The sequence below is a fragment of the Pinus tabuliformis genome, chromosome J (genome assembly GCF_031772625.1).
Source record: "Pinus tabuliformis cultivar Carrire ecotype Pingquan chromosome J, CPIR1, whole genome shotgun sequence".
In the NCBI taxonomy this organism is placed as follows: domain Eukaryota; kingdom Viridiplantae; phylum Streptophyta; class Pinopsida; order Pinales; family Pinaceae; genus Pinus; species Pinus tabuliformis.
Window position 1 is genome coordinate 560,527,532 of NC_142295.1, and position 18,239 is coordinate 560,545,770.

The 18,239-nt window shown below is 37.6% G+C and overlaps 1 protein-coding gene across 1 annotated transcript; it reads right to left on the reverse strand.

Annotated features, from left to right (window-relative positions):
• Positions 1-6,161: 6,161 nt before the first annotated feature.
• Positions 6,162-7,358, reverse strand: LOC149228242 (deoxyuridine 5'-triphosphate nucleotidohydrolase-like). The gene is made up of 3 exons (XM_089375658.1): positions 7,015-7,358; positions 6,828-6,919; positions 6,162-6,661 (listed from the first exon to the last, which is right to left on the reverse strand). Exons 1-3 carry the CDS (start codon positions 7,236-7,238, stop codon positions 6,417-6,419), a joined length of 561 nt encoding a protein of 186 aa, XP_089231784.1. The 5' UTR covers positions 7,239-7,358; the 3' UTR covers positions 6,162-6,416.
• Positions 7,359-18,239: the final 10,881 nt, after the last annotated feature.

The following is an 18,239-nucleotide window of genomic DNA, read 5'->3' on the forward strand; positions in this document are numbered from 1 at the left end:
CAACCCAAAAGGCATCATCGTGTAAGCAAATATGCCACACGAAGTGGTGAAAGTAGTCGTTAGTATATCCTCTGAATCCATTCTGATCTGACTGTATCCTGAAAAACTGTTCAACTCAGACATCTTTTCAAAACCTACTGCCTTCTATAGCATCTGATCCATCTTTAGCCATGGGTAGTTTTCCTTCAAAGAATCTCTATTAAAAATTTTGAAATCTATACAAAACCTCATCTCACCATTTTTCTTTCTGATAGGCACCATGTTCCAACCCACTATGAATATCTCATTGGAATAATGATTTTAGCATCACAAAAAATTTTCAACTATGTTTGTAGCAAAAACTACAACATGGGGTTTCAATCTCTACTTTTGCTTGAAAGGATGGATATCTTTCTTTCAAAGGAATTTTATGTTGGAAAATGGGACGGCCATAAGTTTTGAAATCTTCATACCTCCATGCAAAGAGATTTATGAATTCTTTAAACGATTGAGACTGTACTTAGCTTTCTCTTCGGGAGCCTTTGATGAATTTAGGATCAGCCTTTGTGCACAATTTGCAATGAGCCACTTTTGACAGTTCGGGTTTCATGGAGAGTTTCAAAGGTACACCATTTGAGTTGAAAAGTCTCTCCAAGGAACCAGTCCTCTCATGATTAAATTTGTTTTGAGCTATATAACCATTTGTCCTCCAATCCTTTCAGGCTGGGATTGGTCTACTGACTAATCATTTTCCATCTGTCACATCATCATCATCCGAATCTCTATTCAAATTTGAATATTCATCAGTTAATATGTTCCTCGTCTTTCCAAACCTGCCATTTTATTATGTTATCAAGGATGGCAACATTGTGACCTAAATAAATAAGAAAGGTGATCCAGGTCGGGTGTTTCAAAATTTAGAAATGAATGGGCTAGGCTCTCAACTCTCTAATTCTTTTCTCATGGAATTTAGTGTTAACAACAGCCTCAGAAATTGCCCAGCATATCAAGATTGCATACTTGCATTGCCTCATCCTTGGATGCTTAACCTGGCATCTATTCCATACTTGACTTACGATCAAGTAAGAGACCCAAAATATCTCAACCTATTTTACCATTATCCTTCTCACTATCTTTAACCCTAGCATCAATGCTCTACTCTGCTACATTGTTTCTATATTCAAATTCTAGCTTGAAGCCATGAGGGAACTCTTTCCCCTTGGGTGAGATCAACGGGACACCCACCCTAGTGCCTCTTTTATTACAGACACCATCAAACTTTAATGTCCACAACTCTGAAGGGTTCAAACTTTCTCCTTCACACATAAGGGGATACAATAATTATCGGTAGGGGGTACATGGCTGAGCATGAAATTCCTGATACTATATATGGTGTACGAAGGGAAATTGGTAGGCTTATAACAGTCACTAATCACATGAGTCATTTTAGGCTCCCTGTAGTCTGCAAAGTTCACCCCTAAAACAAGAAGTGGCATAAGACAAGTCAAACTGATCTGCGCCCACAAAAGTACCCCTATGTCTACACAATAGCATACCATAGGTGGGAGGTGCATCCTGATCACTACATCCATCGTCACAAATTTCCTAGGCATATGCGCCATTCCTACCACTAGATCATAGATGATTTTCAAGCACTAGACCCTTCAAAAAAAACGTATAGGTCACTATAGGGTCTAGTGATTTCCAAGCCTAAATTTTTCATGATTATTAGAGGCATCAGGAATGGGAGGCCTCAAAATTGTACTGCAGTTATGGGGATGAACGTTTAGCAATTCTAAAGTGCCGTAGAGGGGTTAGTTGATCATTTTCATTGGGCAGATTTCCTAGCAGTTAGGGACAACATCTTGCAGATGGATCCGATTTGCTTGCAAGGGAACCTCACTATACAAGAGACATCACATTGGGTCATTTATGTTCTGGGCTGTCTGGGAGTTGGTAGATGAACCTCGGAGTTTGTACCTACCGTAGAAAGGAATGGGAAGAGTTACTTCTACAGTGTTAGCAGCATTGAGCAGTTTGGGCATATTGGCATTACGTTGTTGTGGCACAGGGGAATTCCCTCCATTTCCTAGGATGAAGGGACCTTTGGACTGCTCAGCTACTTTGGGTTCTTCTCTAACAAGAATGAATGGCTTCTGAAAACTAGATACTCTGTGTATTGTGTTTCTTCTCAAACCTTTGAGAAACTTTATTTCCTCTAACTTTGTTCATCAGTTTACTAGGCATTTCTTCTCTTCTGAAATTTAGGGTGTTTAAAAGCTCATATTTTCTTACATCAATTATGATGTTATTTTTTTTAACCATGGTAGATCAATAACTAGTTGAAGTAGTCTGGGCTAGGCCCAGAATCAAACCTTCCAGCTACCACTATACCTCTGAGAGCGTACCCAATCAGCCTGTGAGACAAATATACCAGGAATGTATAACTTAGTGAATGATGTGGACTAGGCCCAGAGTCAAACCTTCCAGCTACCACTACACCACCAAGAGTATATCCGATCTGCCTGTAAGACAAATATAACAAGAATATATGACTTAGCAAAAACCAAGACATCCCATATTGACTACAAACAGAGTAACTCCCTGGGACTGCCTATTCCTCTAGCCTCATCACAACAGGCTTAACATGTCATTTTTGGGGAATCAAACAAGTGGAGAGGGAGTTAACAGCCCATATTAACCACTCAGTCTACCCTTACTTGACAAAATCCATTATGATGTTATATGAAACCATTCTTAGTTGGGCAGGGGATAGATCAGGCAATTCTTCTTCCTGCAGGTACATATTCACATCTTTAGGTTCTTGTTCCTATTCCTCCAACATAAGGAGCCCTTCAAACAAATCCCAGAAGGGGAGACGAGTCACTCATCACATTCAAATGATCATCAGGATAGAAGAGCATGTTGAAGTCCAAGTGTTGATCTTTTGTTTCTCCTCCGCCTTGTTCATAGTAATGTTATTAGAACCGGACCAGGTTCAGGCCTATACCAGTCTGGTTGAAGGATACAAATCAGTAATGGTCGATTCTGTACCAAACTAGTCAGTTCTATACTGACTGGCTAGTTTTGAACTAAAGTTGCCATAGCTGCCCAAACCAGTCGATTCCATACAAAACTGTACAGCCAGCAATGGTGAGTGCTTTTAACTCAAAATTAAAAAAAAAAAAACCAAAACAAAAAACAAAATAAAATAAAAAGGTACTACACCTAAACCTGACCCTTGGCTCCCCCCCATGCTATTTAAACAGGTCTCCACCATCCTTGAGCTGAGATTCTTGGGCTAACTTGGAGAACTGATTGAGTTGATTTGAAAATTTTGTTGGACTGACGGAGTGTTGATTGAAGGCCCGACTTGAAACTTTTTGAGCTGAGTCTATTGTGTTGATTTGGAGCCAAGTCAAGAGTTTATTTTTATAATTTATTGGGCTGATTTGGAGCTCATTCATAGGTTGATTTTCATAATTTATTGGTCTGTTGTAGAGCTATTTTGCCACTATTAGGACCTTTTTTGGTGTTGTTTTGGATCATTAGAGCTGCTCTACTTCTCTTAATTTGGAAGGCTTGTGAAAATATGTCAAAATGCTTTTTTAGTTTTTAACCCTAATTAGTAATCTATTAACAATTGCTTTTTCTAGTAAAAAGGATTTCCTAAGGTTTTATTTGCAGATTATTTTGTTTGTATAAAAATTGTCATAGTTGCTAAAAAGGGGGATCCAACATGGGATCATTGCCAATTGGTTGCAAGAAAAATGGCATGCAACTATTGTCTAAAAAAGTCGGTGCAAAGGGTATCCATAGTTTGCAACAACACTTCGAAAAGAGATGGGGGAGTTCAATTCATAATGATACTCAACTCAAAACCCTAGTTTTAGAAAATCCTCCAATTTTCCTATTTATGTTCCTATTTCTAATCGAAGAGGTAAGGTAGGCTTGATTCATTCACTGTACTCTGCACTACCTCTGGTGCTCAATCCACCATTGGTACTAAATGGAAGAAGATGGAAAAGAGGCTACTTAAGAAAGCATTGCTCCATCTCCACAATGAATGAGGCTAAGTCAAATTCTAGTTTCCTATTCAGTGTGATTCCAGCAAGCTATGACATCATGTAACAATTGCACATGAGGATGTGTGGTTGCTTTCTTCAACTTGGACCAATTGCTTCTTGTCATGAAAACAATTTTGACAACTTGGACCAATTGCTTCTTGTCATGAAAACAATTTTGACTCAAGATTTAGATGGTACAAGGATGGGGGCATGTCATTGAACTCCATGCACCAATTTCTCATACATCTCCAAGAATGTAACTTCTTTTGAAAGATTGCAAGTAGCAATTGGAATAGTGCAACCTTGGTTGTTGGCATCAACTCACTTTCCTCTTCGATGGTGATGTAGATTTCCTGCATTGTTATTGCTCCTTGGAAAACATATGCTTTTTGAGTTGGAGATGCATTGAGTCTTTACCTCTGAATTCCTTGAGCAACAACTAGCTAGAGCAAGGGTCAACAATGAAATTGGGGAATAAGATGGCTGGCAATGGAGCTGCAATGGCTTGCTGCTGGGGCAGTGCAGTACCATTCTAAAAAAATAACGGTAGTGTCTATGGAGAATTGGAAATATTGTTATATTTCAGATGTAAAGACATTTTCTAACATTATAACAGACGTGACTTTCTTTGACTTGTAAAATGCTACGTACCCCATCCTTGAAAGAGAGCATACATAGCAGTATTTTACATTTTTAAGCATGCAAATGAACCAGTGTCAATTATGCTTGTTGAGTTAGAGATGCATTGAGATTTTACCTTTGAATTCCTTGAGCAACAACTAGCAAGAGCAAGGTACAACAATGAAATTGGGGAATACGATGGCTGGCAATGGTGCTGCAATGGCTTGCTGCTAGGGCAGTGCAGTACCAGTCTAAAAAAATAACGCTAGTGTCTCTGGAAAATTGGTAATATTGTTGTATTTCGGATGTAAAGACATTTTCTAACATAACAGACATGACTTTCTTACATGCAGAAAGGCTAGTAAAATGCTACGTACCCCATCCTTGAAAGAGAGCATCCATAGTAGCATTTAAAATTTTTAAGCGTGCAAATGAACCAGTGCCAATTATGAGACACAATATTGCATTACTCTTACAACTTCAGCGAATTTAAAGCTGAGTGCACTGCATCAGAAGACAAGCCATCACTATAGATGAAAGGTAGCCACTAAATTTCTTGCACAACATTATATTGAAAGCATTGTCTCATCGAAAATGCTTAGTAATGGAACTGAACATATTATGATGCAATGTGGCACACTGGCTAATTTAATACTTTCACATTTGCAAGGCTTTTGTTTTAGAAGGCACGAATCAGAGACTGGCAAATGAGTGCAAAACTCCATTTGGATGATATCATGATTCTCCTTCATACAAGACTCGTGACCATATCATATAATCGATCGGTAAGTTGAAACACTAAATAAATGTACAGATAGAAAACTCGGTCATCCCAGGGCATCGACCGGTTGCCTAGTTTCAAAGGACAAATTATTTCACTGGAATAGATCTGTTTTATAAATCGCTTTAACACCAAAATGCAGTAACCAGAAATTCAACATTAAATTTACTTGCCAGGCAGGAGATATATTGGCTCAGGCTAGGAAAATGGTAATTTGGAGCATTAGAAACCTAAACATTACAGTTGTCCCAAAGATGCAAACTTGATCAATGTCATTTTGCAATGGATCTTTTCTACTATTGATTGAACTCATTAAGCAAAATGAATCCTGTCATGGAATGCGTGCCACAAGGAACAGATTCAACACCCCTTAACCCATTAGGGGCCACCTCAGATGGTTGTTAACTTGATTACAATCAAATCACAACAATTGCATACTGGCTCGGACATAAAGCCAAAATAAATGACCAAGATAAATTATTAAGCCCAATTAGCTATGCAACCCCAACCTAACCCGAAGAACACAATGAGTACAAAATACCAACAGAGGCATTGCCTTGTTAAGCTCGTACGTTGTATACATGATAATAGATATATGCACAGCTCATATATAAAGGCCACAATTTATATTGCAAGTGTCTGAAACCCAACTCAGTGATAAAGAAATGAAAGCAGTTCTTCGATAGCTTTAACTATCCCATGATAACAAAGAATTAAAAATAGTGATCTGAGAGCGAAGCAGCAACCTTTTAGCCTTTCACATTCAAGTATTTGTACTGCATATGACATTTGAAAAAGTTCCTGATTTGATTGAAGAAAAGAAAGAACAAAGACTTTCTCACAGGTATTCCAATGACCATTCATTTTACAAAAACAGAAAATATGGAAGCAAGTTTCACCTATACATGGCCTTCTAAACAGGCACGAAAAGTTGAAAACCTTGAACGACCGTCATAAGAAAACTACATTTAAACCCCCGTAGACCCAAACCCACCAACTCCCCTGTTGGTGGAATCCAAATCCTCCGCCTCCAGAACCTGCGGGGTGATAATTTTCTCAATAATCAACTGGGCAATACGATCTCCAGCCTTAATCTCAAAACCCTGATCAGAGTGATTGAAGAGAACAACACTCACTGGACCACGATAATCCGCGTCTATGACACCAGCACCAACGTCTATCGAGTGCTTCCAAGCAAGCCCGGACCTAGGAGCTGCATAAAACAAATCCAAATTGGTTTTTCAAAACAGCAAAAGCCACCAAAGTTCAAACCCCGTTTCCATATTCAAAAACCCAAGGAAACCTTTGTTCCACTGCCAAACATTTAACTTCACCAAAAATACAAGAATGGCAAAGCTCATTTTAAGGGAAAATGTTACCAATACGAGCATATGTGCCTTCAGGTATGGCAATGGACAAATCCGTGGGCACCAGGGCCTTCCCTCGGGCGGGCACCACACAAGACGTCGCACTGCAAGAACAAGACAGAAGTGACCAGCAAGTTGAGAGGATAAAAATAAGCAAAAGCAGAAGACTACATGAGGATAAATGGCATCGAAAACGAACCTAGATAGATCATATCCCGCTGCCAAAGCCGAACCTCTAGACGGCAGAATAGCATTAGGCGAAAGCTTCTTTACACGCAACACTGGCTCAGAGGCAACTTTCACGCCATTATTATTCAAATACGTGGCGTTCCCATTCAGCTCCATGCCCCCTGGGTAGCCTGTATCGACCTTCTGCATCTTTGGGACAGGCTGCTCTGGCTCTGGGACTGTTTTCGACTCCATTGACCAGCGGTAAGAGCCGTTTCCCACCTGCAAATCAAAACCACTGGAGAGCAACGCGCAGAAAATATGTGATCTTGGCTTACTCTTAACTTTCAGAGATATTGGAAACACTTGCCTTCTTATGGTCGGATTTTGGGCGTTTTAGATTGTGCACTTTGGATTTGGCGGGAATTTTGCAGTTTTCAGTTTGGCGCCAAAAGGGGGTAAGCGGAGGGCACTTGTACGCCCATCTCTGCAATCCGCTATACTTGATTGGATAGTTTTACATGTCGATTTAGGCCCAGTTTTAATCAGAGTCCAAAATTTATTGGGATCTTAAATATAAGATTAATTATAATAATAGGTTTTATGATATTAAATTTATTTGTGTATTAAAATATTAATAAATTATAATTTTATTAACGAGTATATTAATGATTATCAAAATAAAATGTTTAAAATTTTTTATTTTAATTAACATATTAATATTTTTGCTCTGTTATAATAAGCTTTATTGTTACATTAATGATTATGAAAAATAAATTTACAAAATAAAAAGTTTAGAATTTTTTGTTTTAATGTAAATCTTATCATTTACATTAAAGTTTGGTTTCAATGGAAGTTAACCATCATTATCATCATCATTTAATTTTATTGTAGTTTTTGTGTTATGTGGACCAGTGTAGATCTATTTAAATCTTAATCTATCAAGTGCCTAGAGGATTAGATCTTTCAAGGTGCAGACTTATTTTCTGAGTGTAAAACTTGAAAAAAGGTTTGCACCCGAGAAATTTGATCCCTCTTGGAGCTTGATAGATCTAGAGTTAAGATGAATCTAAGTTGGTTTAATTATTAATTATATTTGTTTAATTTAATTTTTATTTTTATATAATTTCACTCAGTCAAAATGTTTTAATTAATAATTTTATTTTTATGTAATTTGAGGACAAAATGTTTAGATAAGACAATATAACTAGACATAACAACAATTTTTCCATACTAAGATGGAGAGTGCCACTTGCCCAAAAATGTAATAAAATTAAATTAAAAAAAAAAAAAAATATATATATATATATATATATATTCAGAAGAAAAAGCATAATATATTATATAAGATATATAAAGAAACAGGGTACATTTACAGATAGACCTTTATAGGGCTAATTTAGCCGACTTAGGATTCCAAAAATTTGGCCAGCCCATTGAGCTAACACAAGTACCAGACAAAAAGCATGATAATCAGATGCATTTGTTGACATAGGAGCATAAAGATCTCTTCCAAAGAGAAAAACAGAATTCAGAAGTTTGTTCTTAGATATTCCAAATCCACTACAGTCATAATCATTGCTGGAGGGAAGAAAGAGACCAAAATACTAGAGACAGAAACAAAATTAAAAACAAAAAAGATTTGAAATTAAAAGTCTGGTAAGGAAAAGCCCTGGATAGGGAAAATTTCCTCGCCAGACTTTACCTTCATGTGCCATATACCTGGTTCCATAAGAAGACCTTCCTTTGATAATATATCTGCTTGTTGATTCTGTGACATGTAGATGTGCTGGATGGAGCATCCTTCCATTTTCGTCCAAAGGAACCTGATTCTGTCCAACCAACCTGCAAGGTGGGGGCTGCTGATAAGACTCTTTCCTTTTACAAAATCAGTCATGACTTTTGAATCTCCATGAATTGACACACGCTAAATGTTAAAGAAAAGGCAGAAGGATAAAAGGCCTGCAAGAGCCATCGCCTCTGCTTTACTATTCGTGCCCTTTCCTCCATTCCAGGCAATGAGATATTGATCATTTTCATTCATGATAATGTGGATACCACAACCACATGAGCCATTTTGGGCAGCTCCATCGAAATACGCTCTCGGGAGAGTTGATTGAGCGTGCTCCTTTTGATTACACTTTTTTTGCTTTTGTGGTTTTTCTGGTAAGGAATCATAAAGAGTAATGATGTTTTGTAAGGTTCCCATAAAAGGCTCTTTACTGTTCTCAAAAATAATTTTGTTTCTCCATTTCCATATACACCATAGAGAAATAATAACAAGAGGCCTCCAAGATTCCTTTTGCCCACTCCACCATAGGAAAGCTTCTTTAGAAGAAGCATGAGAGATGTGAGGAAATTTATATAGCTTTGCCAGTTCTTTCCATAGTTGCTGAGTTACACAGCAATTGAAGAACATGTGGAAGTTGCTTTCTTCATCAGACTTACATATTAAACAGAGTCCCGGGCCATACCAACATCTCTTTTTCAAATTCTCCCAAGTTAAATTTTTATTGTGGAAGACCAGCCAGGAGAATAGAATCGCCTTGGAAGGACATCCCGATTTCCAAAAGACTGGAGGGAAAATCGGGATTGGGGGAGCATTTTTTGACCCTATCATATTTTGATATATGTCCTTTACGCGAATCTGTGAGATTCCTTTTAAGTCCTTCCAAATAAGAACATCATCATCCAACAATCGGTATATGCCACAGTTCCTCAAAAAAGTTCTGAGATCTCTCCATTGCCGAGCTAGAAGATCCGACATCCCCATACTGTCCGCCTCTTTCCAAAGAGGGAAAGGGCCCTGCCATTCATCTATCAGCTTGTCCCAAGTGAAAATTCCTTTCCTATGAAAAAAATTTAGGAGAGAATCTGGCAGAATGATTTCCTCCTGCCCACCCAGAAAAGAATCAATCCCAATGAGAATCCGGCTACCAGATTGAAAACTCCAAGTTAAGTTCCTTAAGAAAAACTTTTCAATCTTGCGGAAACTGAGCCATATTGTTGACCCATAATTGGATCTGATTCTTCCCAACCTGAACCAGTAAGAGATATCTTTCCTTCCCATATATTTCTTTTTTATTGTATTGCACCAGGGACCCTCTCCATAAATCCCTCTCCATAGCGATTTGCATAACAACGATTTACCAAAACTTCGCAGATCCAACAGGCCCCATCCACCTAAATTCTTCGGCCATGAGATATCAGACAACTTAGATAGATGAAATTTTCTTTTTTCTGATTGGCCTCCCCATATGAAGTTGGCAGTTAATTTGTTCATCTTCTTGATAATGCTTGCGGGAAGGAAGAATAAATGAGCCCAATAAACAACTAGTTGAGTAAGAACTGACTGAGATAAAACAATTCTTCCAGCCATTGATAGGCATTTAAATTCCCATAACGATATCTTTTTGTAGTACCTGTATATTAACCATTGCCAGTCCAGTTTTGAATAACCCTTTGCTTTTAGCTGGAATCCTAAATATTTTATACCATGCTTTATGGATCGCGTCTCTATTCCAAATAGAGCAGATAGCCAATTTACAAAATCCATGCTGACATCATTATGGAAAAAGACTGACTTGTGTTCATTAATTTGCATCCCTGTGGCCTTTTGGAAACGTCTTAAGATGTCATATAAGCATGTCCAGGTGAGCCTGCATAGCATTGCAAAGATGAGTATATCATCCACAAATAGGTTGTGTGAGATATAATTGTTTCTACAGATCTTCAGAGGCTGGCATCTTTTGTCACTAACTGCCCTGTTTATGTGAAGACTAAGAGCATTCATTGCCAATATAAATAGTAAAGGAGATAGTGGGCAGCCTTGACGCAGCCCTCTTTCAGCTGGAAAAAAAGAGGATGGGATTCCATTTATTATAACTGCATAGTTCACCTTCTCAACACATGCCATGATCCACTCTATTATATTAGCTTTCAGACCAATCTTTGCAAGTAAACATCTGATGAAGCCCCAATCCAGGCAATCGTATGCCTTACGGAGATCAATTTTGAGAATAACTGCTTCACTTTTTTTTGAGTGCATGGAAAACAAACTTTCTTGTGTGTTTGCAACTGCATCCAAGATATTTCTTCCTTTTAAAAATCCATGTTGATCCTTTGTTATAAAATTTGATAAAGTTACCTTGATTCTCTCAACAATAATTTTCGAGATGATTTTAAAAGAAATGTTACAGAGGGATATCGGCCTGAAATCTTGAAAAGATTCTGCTTCCCCTTTTTTTGGGATTAGAGCAATTAGAGTTGAGGAGATTTTCTGGTGAATGCTTCCTGATATCCTAGTACCTTCTACCATCCTTAGCAAGTCATGTTTTATGAGATCAAAGAAGTGAATGAAAAACTCAATCGACCAGCCATCTGGGCCTGGTGATTTATCCCTCTTGAAAGATTTCATTGTTTCTAAAAGTTCTTCCTCTGTAATTGGCTGAAAGAGATGCTCATTTTTTTCGTCATCAAACATCTTTGGAAATAGGTCGATGCCCCATAAGATGTCCTGAATTCTGCAGTCCTCCGTTCTCTTATATTGATTTTGAAAGTATTTTACAGCTTCATCTGAAATGTCTTGTTGCGAGCTTAGATACCCCCCTTTACCATCACTGATCTTCCAAATTGAGTTTTTTTCACGTCTTGAGCTTGCAAACCTGTGAAAAAAATTTGTATTCTTATCTCCTTGCTTTAACCAGATATCCCTGCTCTTTAATCTCCAGAATGCTTCCTCCTGCTCCAGGATTTTTTGTTTTTGTCTTTTAAGCTCACTTATGCGGCATCTTGTATTAAAGGGAAATAAATGTGTAGCCATCTCTTCAGAAATGTTGTCAAACACCATTTGAATTTCTCTAAGATTTATTCTATTTTGAATCCTTTTATTGATCTGCCATTCTTTGACAACCTTTTGCATGTGAGACAGTTTTTCCCTGAATGTCAAAAACGGGGGTCTATTACTTGTTGCAAACAGCTCCTTCCAAGATCTTTTCACAACATCATTAAATTCAGATTCTTCTAGCCACGATCTGTTAAATTTGAAATTGTACCCCTTTCTAAAAGCCTTTTCTCTCCAACTTAATAGAATCGGCCTATGGTATGAGATAAACACATTTCCAATTGAAGAAAATGGCATGCCCAATCTATCTATTATGCTGACATGTGGAATGAACATGTCAAGTCTTTTTGCTATGTATGCCCCTTCAATCCTTCCATTGTCCCATGTCAGGATCATTTTGGGAGGTCTTATATCAACAAGATTCCTGTGTAATAATTCAAATCTTATACAGTCTGCTAGAGGGTCTTTTTTCCTGTTGATTCCCCAAGATTCATCGGAATTTAAAGTAGCGTTTAGATCTCCTGTAATCATCAGAAACTCAACTTCTAAAATTTCTGATGCAAAAAGTTTTTTCCCAAAATGGTATTCTGTTTTTATAAGGAGCATAGATGTTTAGAATGTTGATTGGACAGTCTTTCCCTCTAATCTGATCCGATATGAGAATGCCCACAAAAAATCTGTAGGTTTTTGCTTTGATCCAATCCAGATTCCATAAAACCACCAGGCCTCCTGAGAGGCCATTTGCATTCAACGCAAACATATGCCAAAAGGGGAACATTTTCCCGTTGAGCGACAAGCGTTTTGTCCAAGCGAAGAGCACCGCTGAATCAAGCAGAAAAACAGTTGAGCAGAAACACACTGAGCCATGCTAGACCCCACAAAACATAAAGATTCATCCCATGGCATAAGCTGGCCAAATCTCCCACTCAGAAAACTGGAAGGATCCCACTAAAGAATATGCTGTCCCCTCTAGCCAATATGCAAGTTTCCTCCCCGTGCACTTCGCAAATGGCCGAAACAGAGAGAGGGAAAGAAACTACACAGGAGACTTATAATTATAAAATGGGACAGAGATTCAGAGTAACAATACTATTCGAAACTCTTCCTATATTGTCCTCATTTGTCGGAATTCCTAAGGATGACGTCTCTGAACTTTTATAAGTCAATAACTGCAGGCTCAAAACAAGGAATGGTGGCTAAACAGGAAAAGCATACGGTAAGACGAAAGTTCAGACTTACGAAAATCCGTAGCAGAGTCAAGGGGAAACGACGGGAGAGGGGGTGACCGAAACTTGCGAAAACCCACGTTACCTTTGACAAATACAGTGTCCGTGAGAATGACACGTCTAAATCTGTGAATCAAGCCTCAACAATCTCTATTCACGTAACCTTCTGCCTTGAGCGACTTCAGTTGTTGAATGACATGTTTTAGCCTGCAGATTCAAGTGTCAACCTCTGCTATGCACGTAGCCTTCATGCCTCCATCCTTCGATTGATCTGGTTTCCAGTCTTGCTCTTATTGGGTAGAAGATGGCAAACGTTTATTCCTGATTCGTCAATTAGCAGTGCTCTCCACTCGACACTCCAGTCGCTGCTCTCCCACTTTGTATAATATTTTAATTGTGAATGAATTTTGGGCATGTGGTAAAAAATATATATTGCAACAAGAAGAATGCCTTACCAATGCACACATTTACCTCATTAACCAAGTATAAAAGGGTTATGGGTCAACTTTAACTTGAGAAAAAAAAAAAGGAATTACACATTTTATTGTCTTTTTTGAAAGCTTGGCAAGACTACATCTTCATCATATATCACTCTTATCGGGCTTGGAATTGAACGGTGACTTCACATCTAAGGGAGCCACTTGAACGGTGACTTCACATCAAGGGAGTCACTTGGCACCGATCTAATTTTTTTAATTTATTAAAAGTAATGGACAATTTTGCTAAATAAAGTTTTCTTATATATAAATGAATGTTATAAATAATAATGAGGAACTTATTAGAATTTGAATAATCTCAAATCCCTAAAAAATTGGTGGGGGGGAGCCACTTGGCACGAATCTAATTTTTTAAAATTTATTAAAAGTCAATGCAACCTAACAAACTCCGTAACACACTACAACCTTTGATAAGCATTCAATCTAAGCATAGGCTATGCATATTCTCTTGAGAATCAATCTAGGTTGTGGTATTAACCCATGGTATGGTATGGTTAATAATATCCATGGTTAAAAATCTTGTTATATTGTAAGTATTAAGTTTTCTTGTGCTCATGAATGAAATTTAAATATGGTTACAAAATTATTATTATTATTATTTTTGTAAGCTTGGTAGGACCTTCTCATTTTCGAGTTTTTACATGTTCGTTATTCACCACATTTCCAGGGAGGGTAGCACAAAAATCAAACCCAAGATCTCCGGTTCGGTGAGACTTCATTTCCACGCGCATCACCACTTGAGCTACCCCATGCGGACTACAAAATTATTATTTTAATTTATATGGTGAAATGGATCTTGATATATTTGTTCTTTTAAATTTAATAAAAAAAATGTTATAAAATTAAATTCAAATAAAATATTTTGAGTGTGAAATGAGAGATGGTTTTTTGGCATGTTGTATTGATGAGCCATGATATTGACCCATGGTATGGTATGGTTAATTACACTGATAGGCGTTTCTTTTGCTGGCTTTGGGTGGGCAAACATTGCTAGCCCATCCAATCAGAATGTTTGGATTTCGCCCTTCTGGCCAATACCATTGTGACATATGTTTGTCATTCCATCTTACCATCTATCAAATTATACCCACCTACACCCTCTTGCCATACTTTTCTCCCTTCAGCATTTACTTCTCCTACTTCTCCTGCAAATTGGCAAGGCGGGGTTTTAGTATACTAGCCGGAATGGGAGTGAATAAGTCCGAACTGGAGAGGAGATACCCATGGTTGGAAGTCATTGTTCTTTGCATTGCTACACTAGAGCGGGAGGGGAGTCATGGTTATGCATTGATTCGAACAAACTTTTCCCTATGGATTCTCTATGGTCTCCTTATTATCTCCATGTCTCTTCTCAGCGAGGGAATTCGTCAAGATGAAGGGGAAGAGATTCGAACGGGAAACCATCATGTTTTGTGGCAATCCTGAATAACATGGCATTAGCTGCTAGATGTTCGAGAATCCGAAGGTTTATTGGTTTGCACCGTGGCTACCGTTTTCATGATTAAAGCGAGGCATTAAGGTCAATCTTTCTCTATGACAAGGTTCCCTTTGGACTTTTTCTCTCCTAAACCGTAAGGGTTTGAAATTCGATTTCCACTCAGCTTCCCAATTCTCACGTCAGAAAATCCTCTCTCCCGCGTCAGAAAATCCGCCCTCCACCTTTGGAGGCCCTAAACCTGGCGCTGTTCCATTGCGCTGAAGTAACTACAGGAACAGGTGGAGGGGCAGAAAGGGCCGATTCGGTCTTCATTCTTCAATCTGCTATTTGGGATGTGAAAGCTTCAATATTTGGGTGATTTCTATGGAGAACTCTAATTTGTGTCTGAATTTGCTATTTTTAACGATATCCATGCATAGAACAGTGGGTTTTCTTAATCCCATGAGCTCAACACATCCAGGTTTGACTTTTACCTCCCTCGTCTTTATCCTCAGAGAATTCATCCGCTCTGGGAATTTCTTCTTCCTCATGAGACAGTTCCTCATCTTGTTTACGATCAAATTCTTCTTTTGCATGACTAGGATGCTCTTCTTCTTGTTTAAGATAAGGTGGTTCATCAATGTATCACCTGAAACTGAAAACAACAACAAATTTTCCTCCAGCGAGTAAAATTTTTGAGTCTTTGGGGCTTTGGTTCCTCGCGTGCAAGGCGAGACGGAAGGAGAGTTTTCAGGCATCAACTGATCATCCAACATAATCACCATCTTTCGACTAAAGCTCTCCTGTGATTGAGTATATAATGATAAGGATGTAGTTATAGCCCTAGTGGTGTACCTTTGTGCTTTAAGGATTTGTAGTCTTGATCTATCACATTGGAATGGTGGCTAATACAGCTTTGAAGCTTGTATGTATCGTTTATTATGTGACACTTGCGTTTTTTTGGATTCTGGTTGTTGTTCTTGATTTTGTCTTTGCCTGGATTTCTTGATCGTTTATATATATCTTTGATTTGTCTTCTATTTTTTTTAGCATTTCTTCAATTTGTTAATCAAGTGAAATTCTTTTGGCAAATTTTCAATCATTGTATGCTAATGAAACCCTAAGCCCATTGAGTTTTGGGCTCAAAAATTTATAGGGAGGATGTGAAATAATTAGCCAAATCAAAGTGTTGGCATTGTTCGAAGTCTCCTCAACTCGAAGGAAGATCTCTTGGTGGAGCCATCTGAGTGGTTCTGCCAGGGTTTCTCAGGCCTGTTTTGTTGAGGTTTTGACGAGGGCCTGGCACAGAGAAGATATATCTTGAGATTGGAACTTAGCTTACCTATATTTCATTATATCATTCTTGTTAGAAGTGTTTTAAGTAAAATGAGACGTGGTTGCAGAGGGCTTGTGTACGATTTATTTTTGAATGAATGTTTATTTGTGTCTTTGATTCTTCCCAAGTTCTCTATGCTTCAGGTTTTGAAGCACTGAAGCATTTAGCTTCTGATTTTGCTTTTTTTCCACTTCTGATATGTCATGATTTTGCAATACTGCCATTTTTTTCTATCTTATGCTTTTCGATATTGACAAGTTGAAAAGTGGAACTAAATTGTTCATTTCATATGAAAATGAAAAGAAATTTTCACTAGAAATTAAAGACCGTTACAGTTCAGTTAAACTTGTGCAAAAGCTAAGTTTTTCTAGAAAAACTCAAAGATGATGAAATGCGAAAGTAGACAAGGAAGGAAGTTGATCTATAGGGGGGAGAGGATGGCATACATAGGGGAAGGAGGAAGGCATACATTATATTATTTTGTTACCTAAGTTATATGTGTGTTTGGTCACATGGGCTAGTGGTAGCCTCGTTGTAATTCTTGTGTAGAGAGATGCCCACAAATCTATTATAATGGCATTATTTTGTTACATAGGTTAGTGGCAACCTTATAATTCTAGGTGTTGATAATGCTTTGTCAATAAAATGTTCACAATTCTAGATGGTGCTAATGTATCAATAAAATGTTCGATTGCATTATCTTTTTCATTTTATAATCCATGTCAAATTGGTAAAAGTTATGCTATGAAGCATGACAGAATGTCTTTTTTTTTTCGTACATTTTTTTTTTTTTTCATATTGGGTCTAGTGTTCAAACTAAACCATAACTGAGTACACATTCACAATTTTATAATTATAAGGAATCATATGAAACAAATTTAGTAGAATTATTTACTTCGACATTCACAGTTTTATAACTAGCATTTGCACCAGGAGGTGCAAAGAACCGCCGATAACATGTGTGGGTTTTTTTCTAAGGTGGGAAACAGTGATTGCAGACCTAATAGTGTCTTTGATCAAATTTGGATCACTCGCCAACATTAAGAAAATTATTCTAATGTCCATAAAGAAATGAACCAATAATCTGCCAATATAAATAGAACTTAATAAGAAGATAATGTTGACTCGTTCTATAACTACTTGGAATCAGACATGAGAGCGCCTGGACAGCTTGATAAATTTATCAGCCTTAAATTAGCAGCAACAAGGAAAGCATTAAAATTACTGATGTCAAAATCAATAAACAGACACTTTTAGTGATAGCCCTCCAGATGATGTAGGGTGTGAGAAAAAAATTGATTTTCAAAAAAATAAAATTTTAGAATATATCGATGGTTTTTTCCTTGCTATAAATCACTAATAATACCTAGTCAAATACTCTATCCAACGACTTTTGATTTCGCTAGATACGACTACCAATCTCACTCGATATACCTATCAGCACAACACCGAACATATTTATCATCGTTTTCATCTCTAATTAATGCTTTCGCTTTCTCCATCTCTCTGCCTTACTACTAAAAGGCTGGAATGTTCATTGTTTGCTTAATTGTTGAATAATTTCAATAAACAAAGCGCAAAACATGTGTATTTTTCTAGATTTAGTCAATTATCGGAGTTCGAAAGCAGAGTACCTGGCATGGTTCCCCTTGTCTGTCACTGTCAACGCCACTTTTGGGTATTCATTTGAATTTTTATTTTCCAGAAATTCATCTCTACATACTATAATTATCTATATTTTGGATGTCCCATGGATGTTGGGCTCGATGAGCAAAAATGAAAAATAGTGAAGTGTAATGTGCATGAACCTGAACCGTGCTATATGGATAGCAATAACACTAGGGTTAATCGTTAAAAAAACCAAATTCTGAACCACACCATATAACTATAATGAAAGTGTTATCCTAGTCTCCAAAATAATTTTAAAGATACATTAT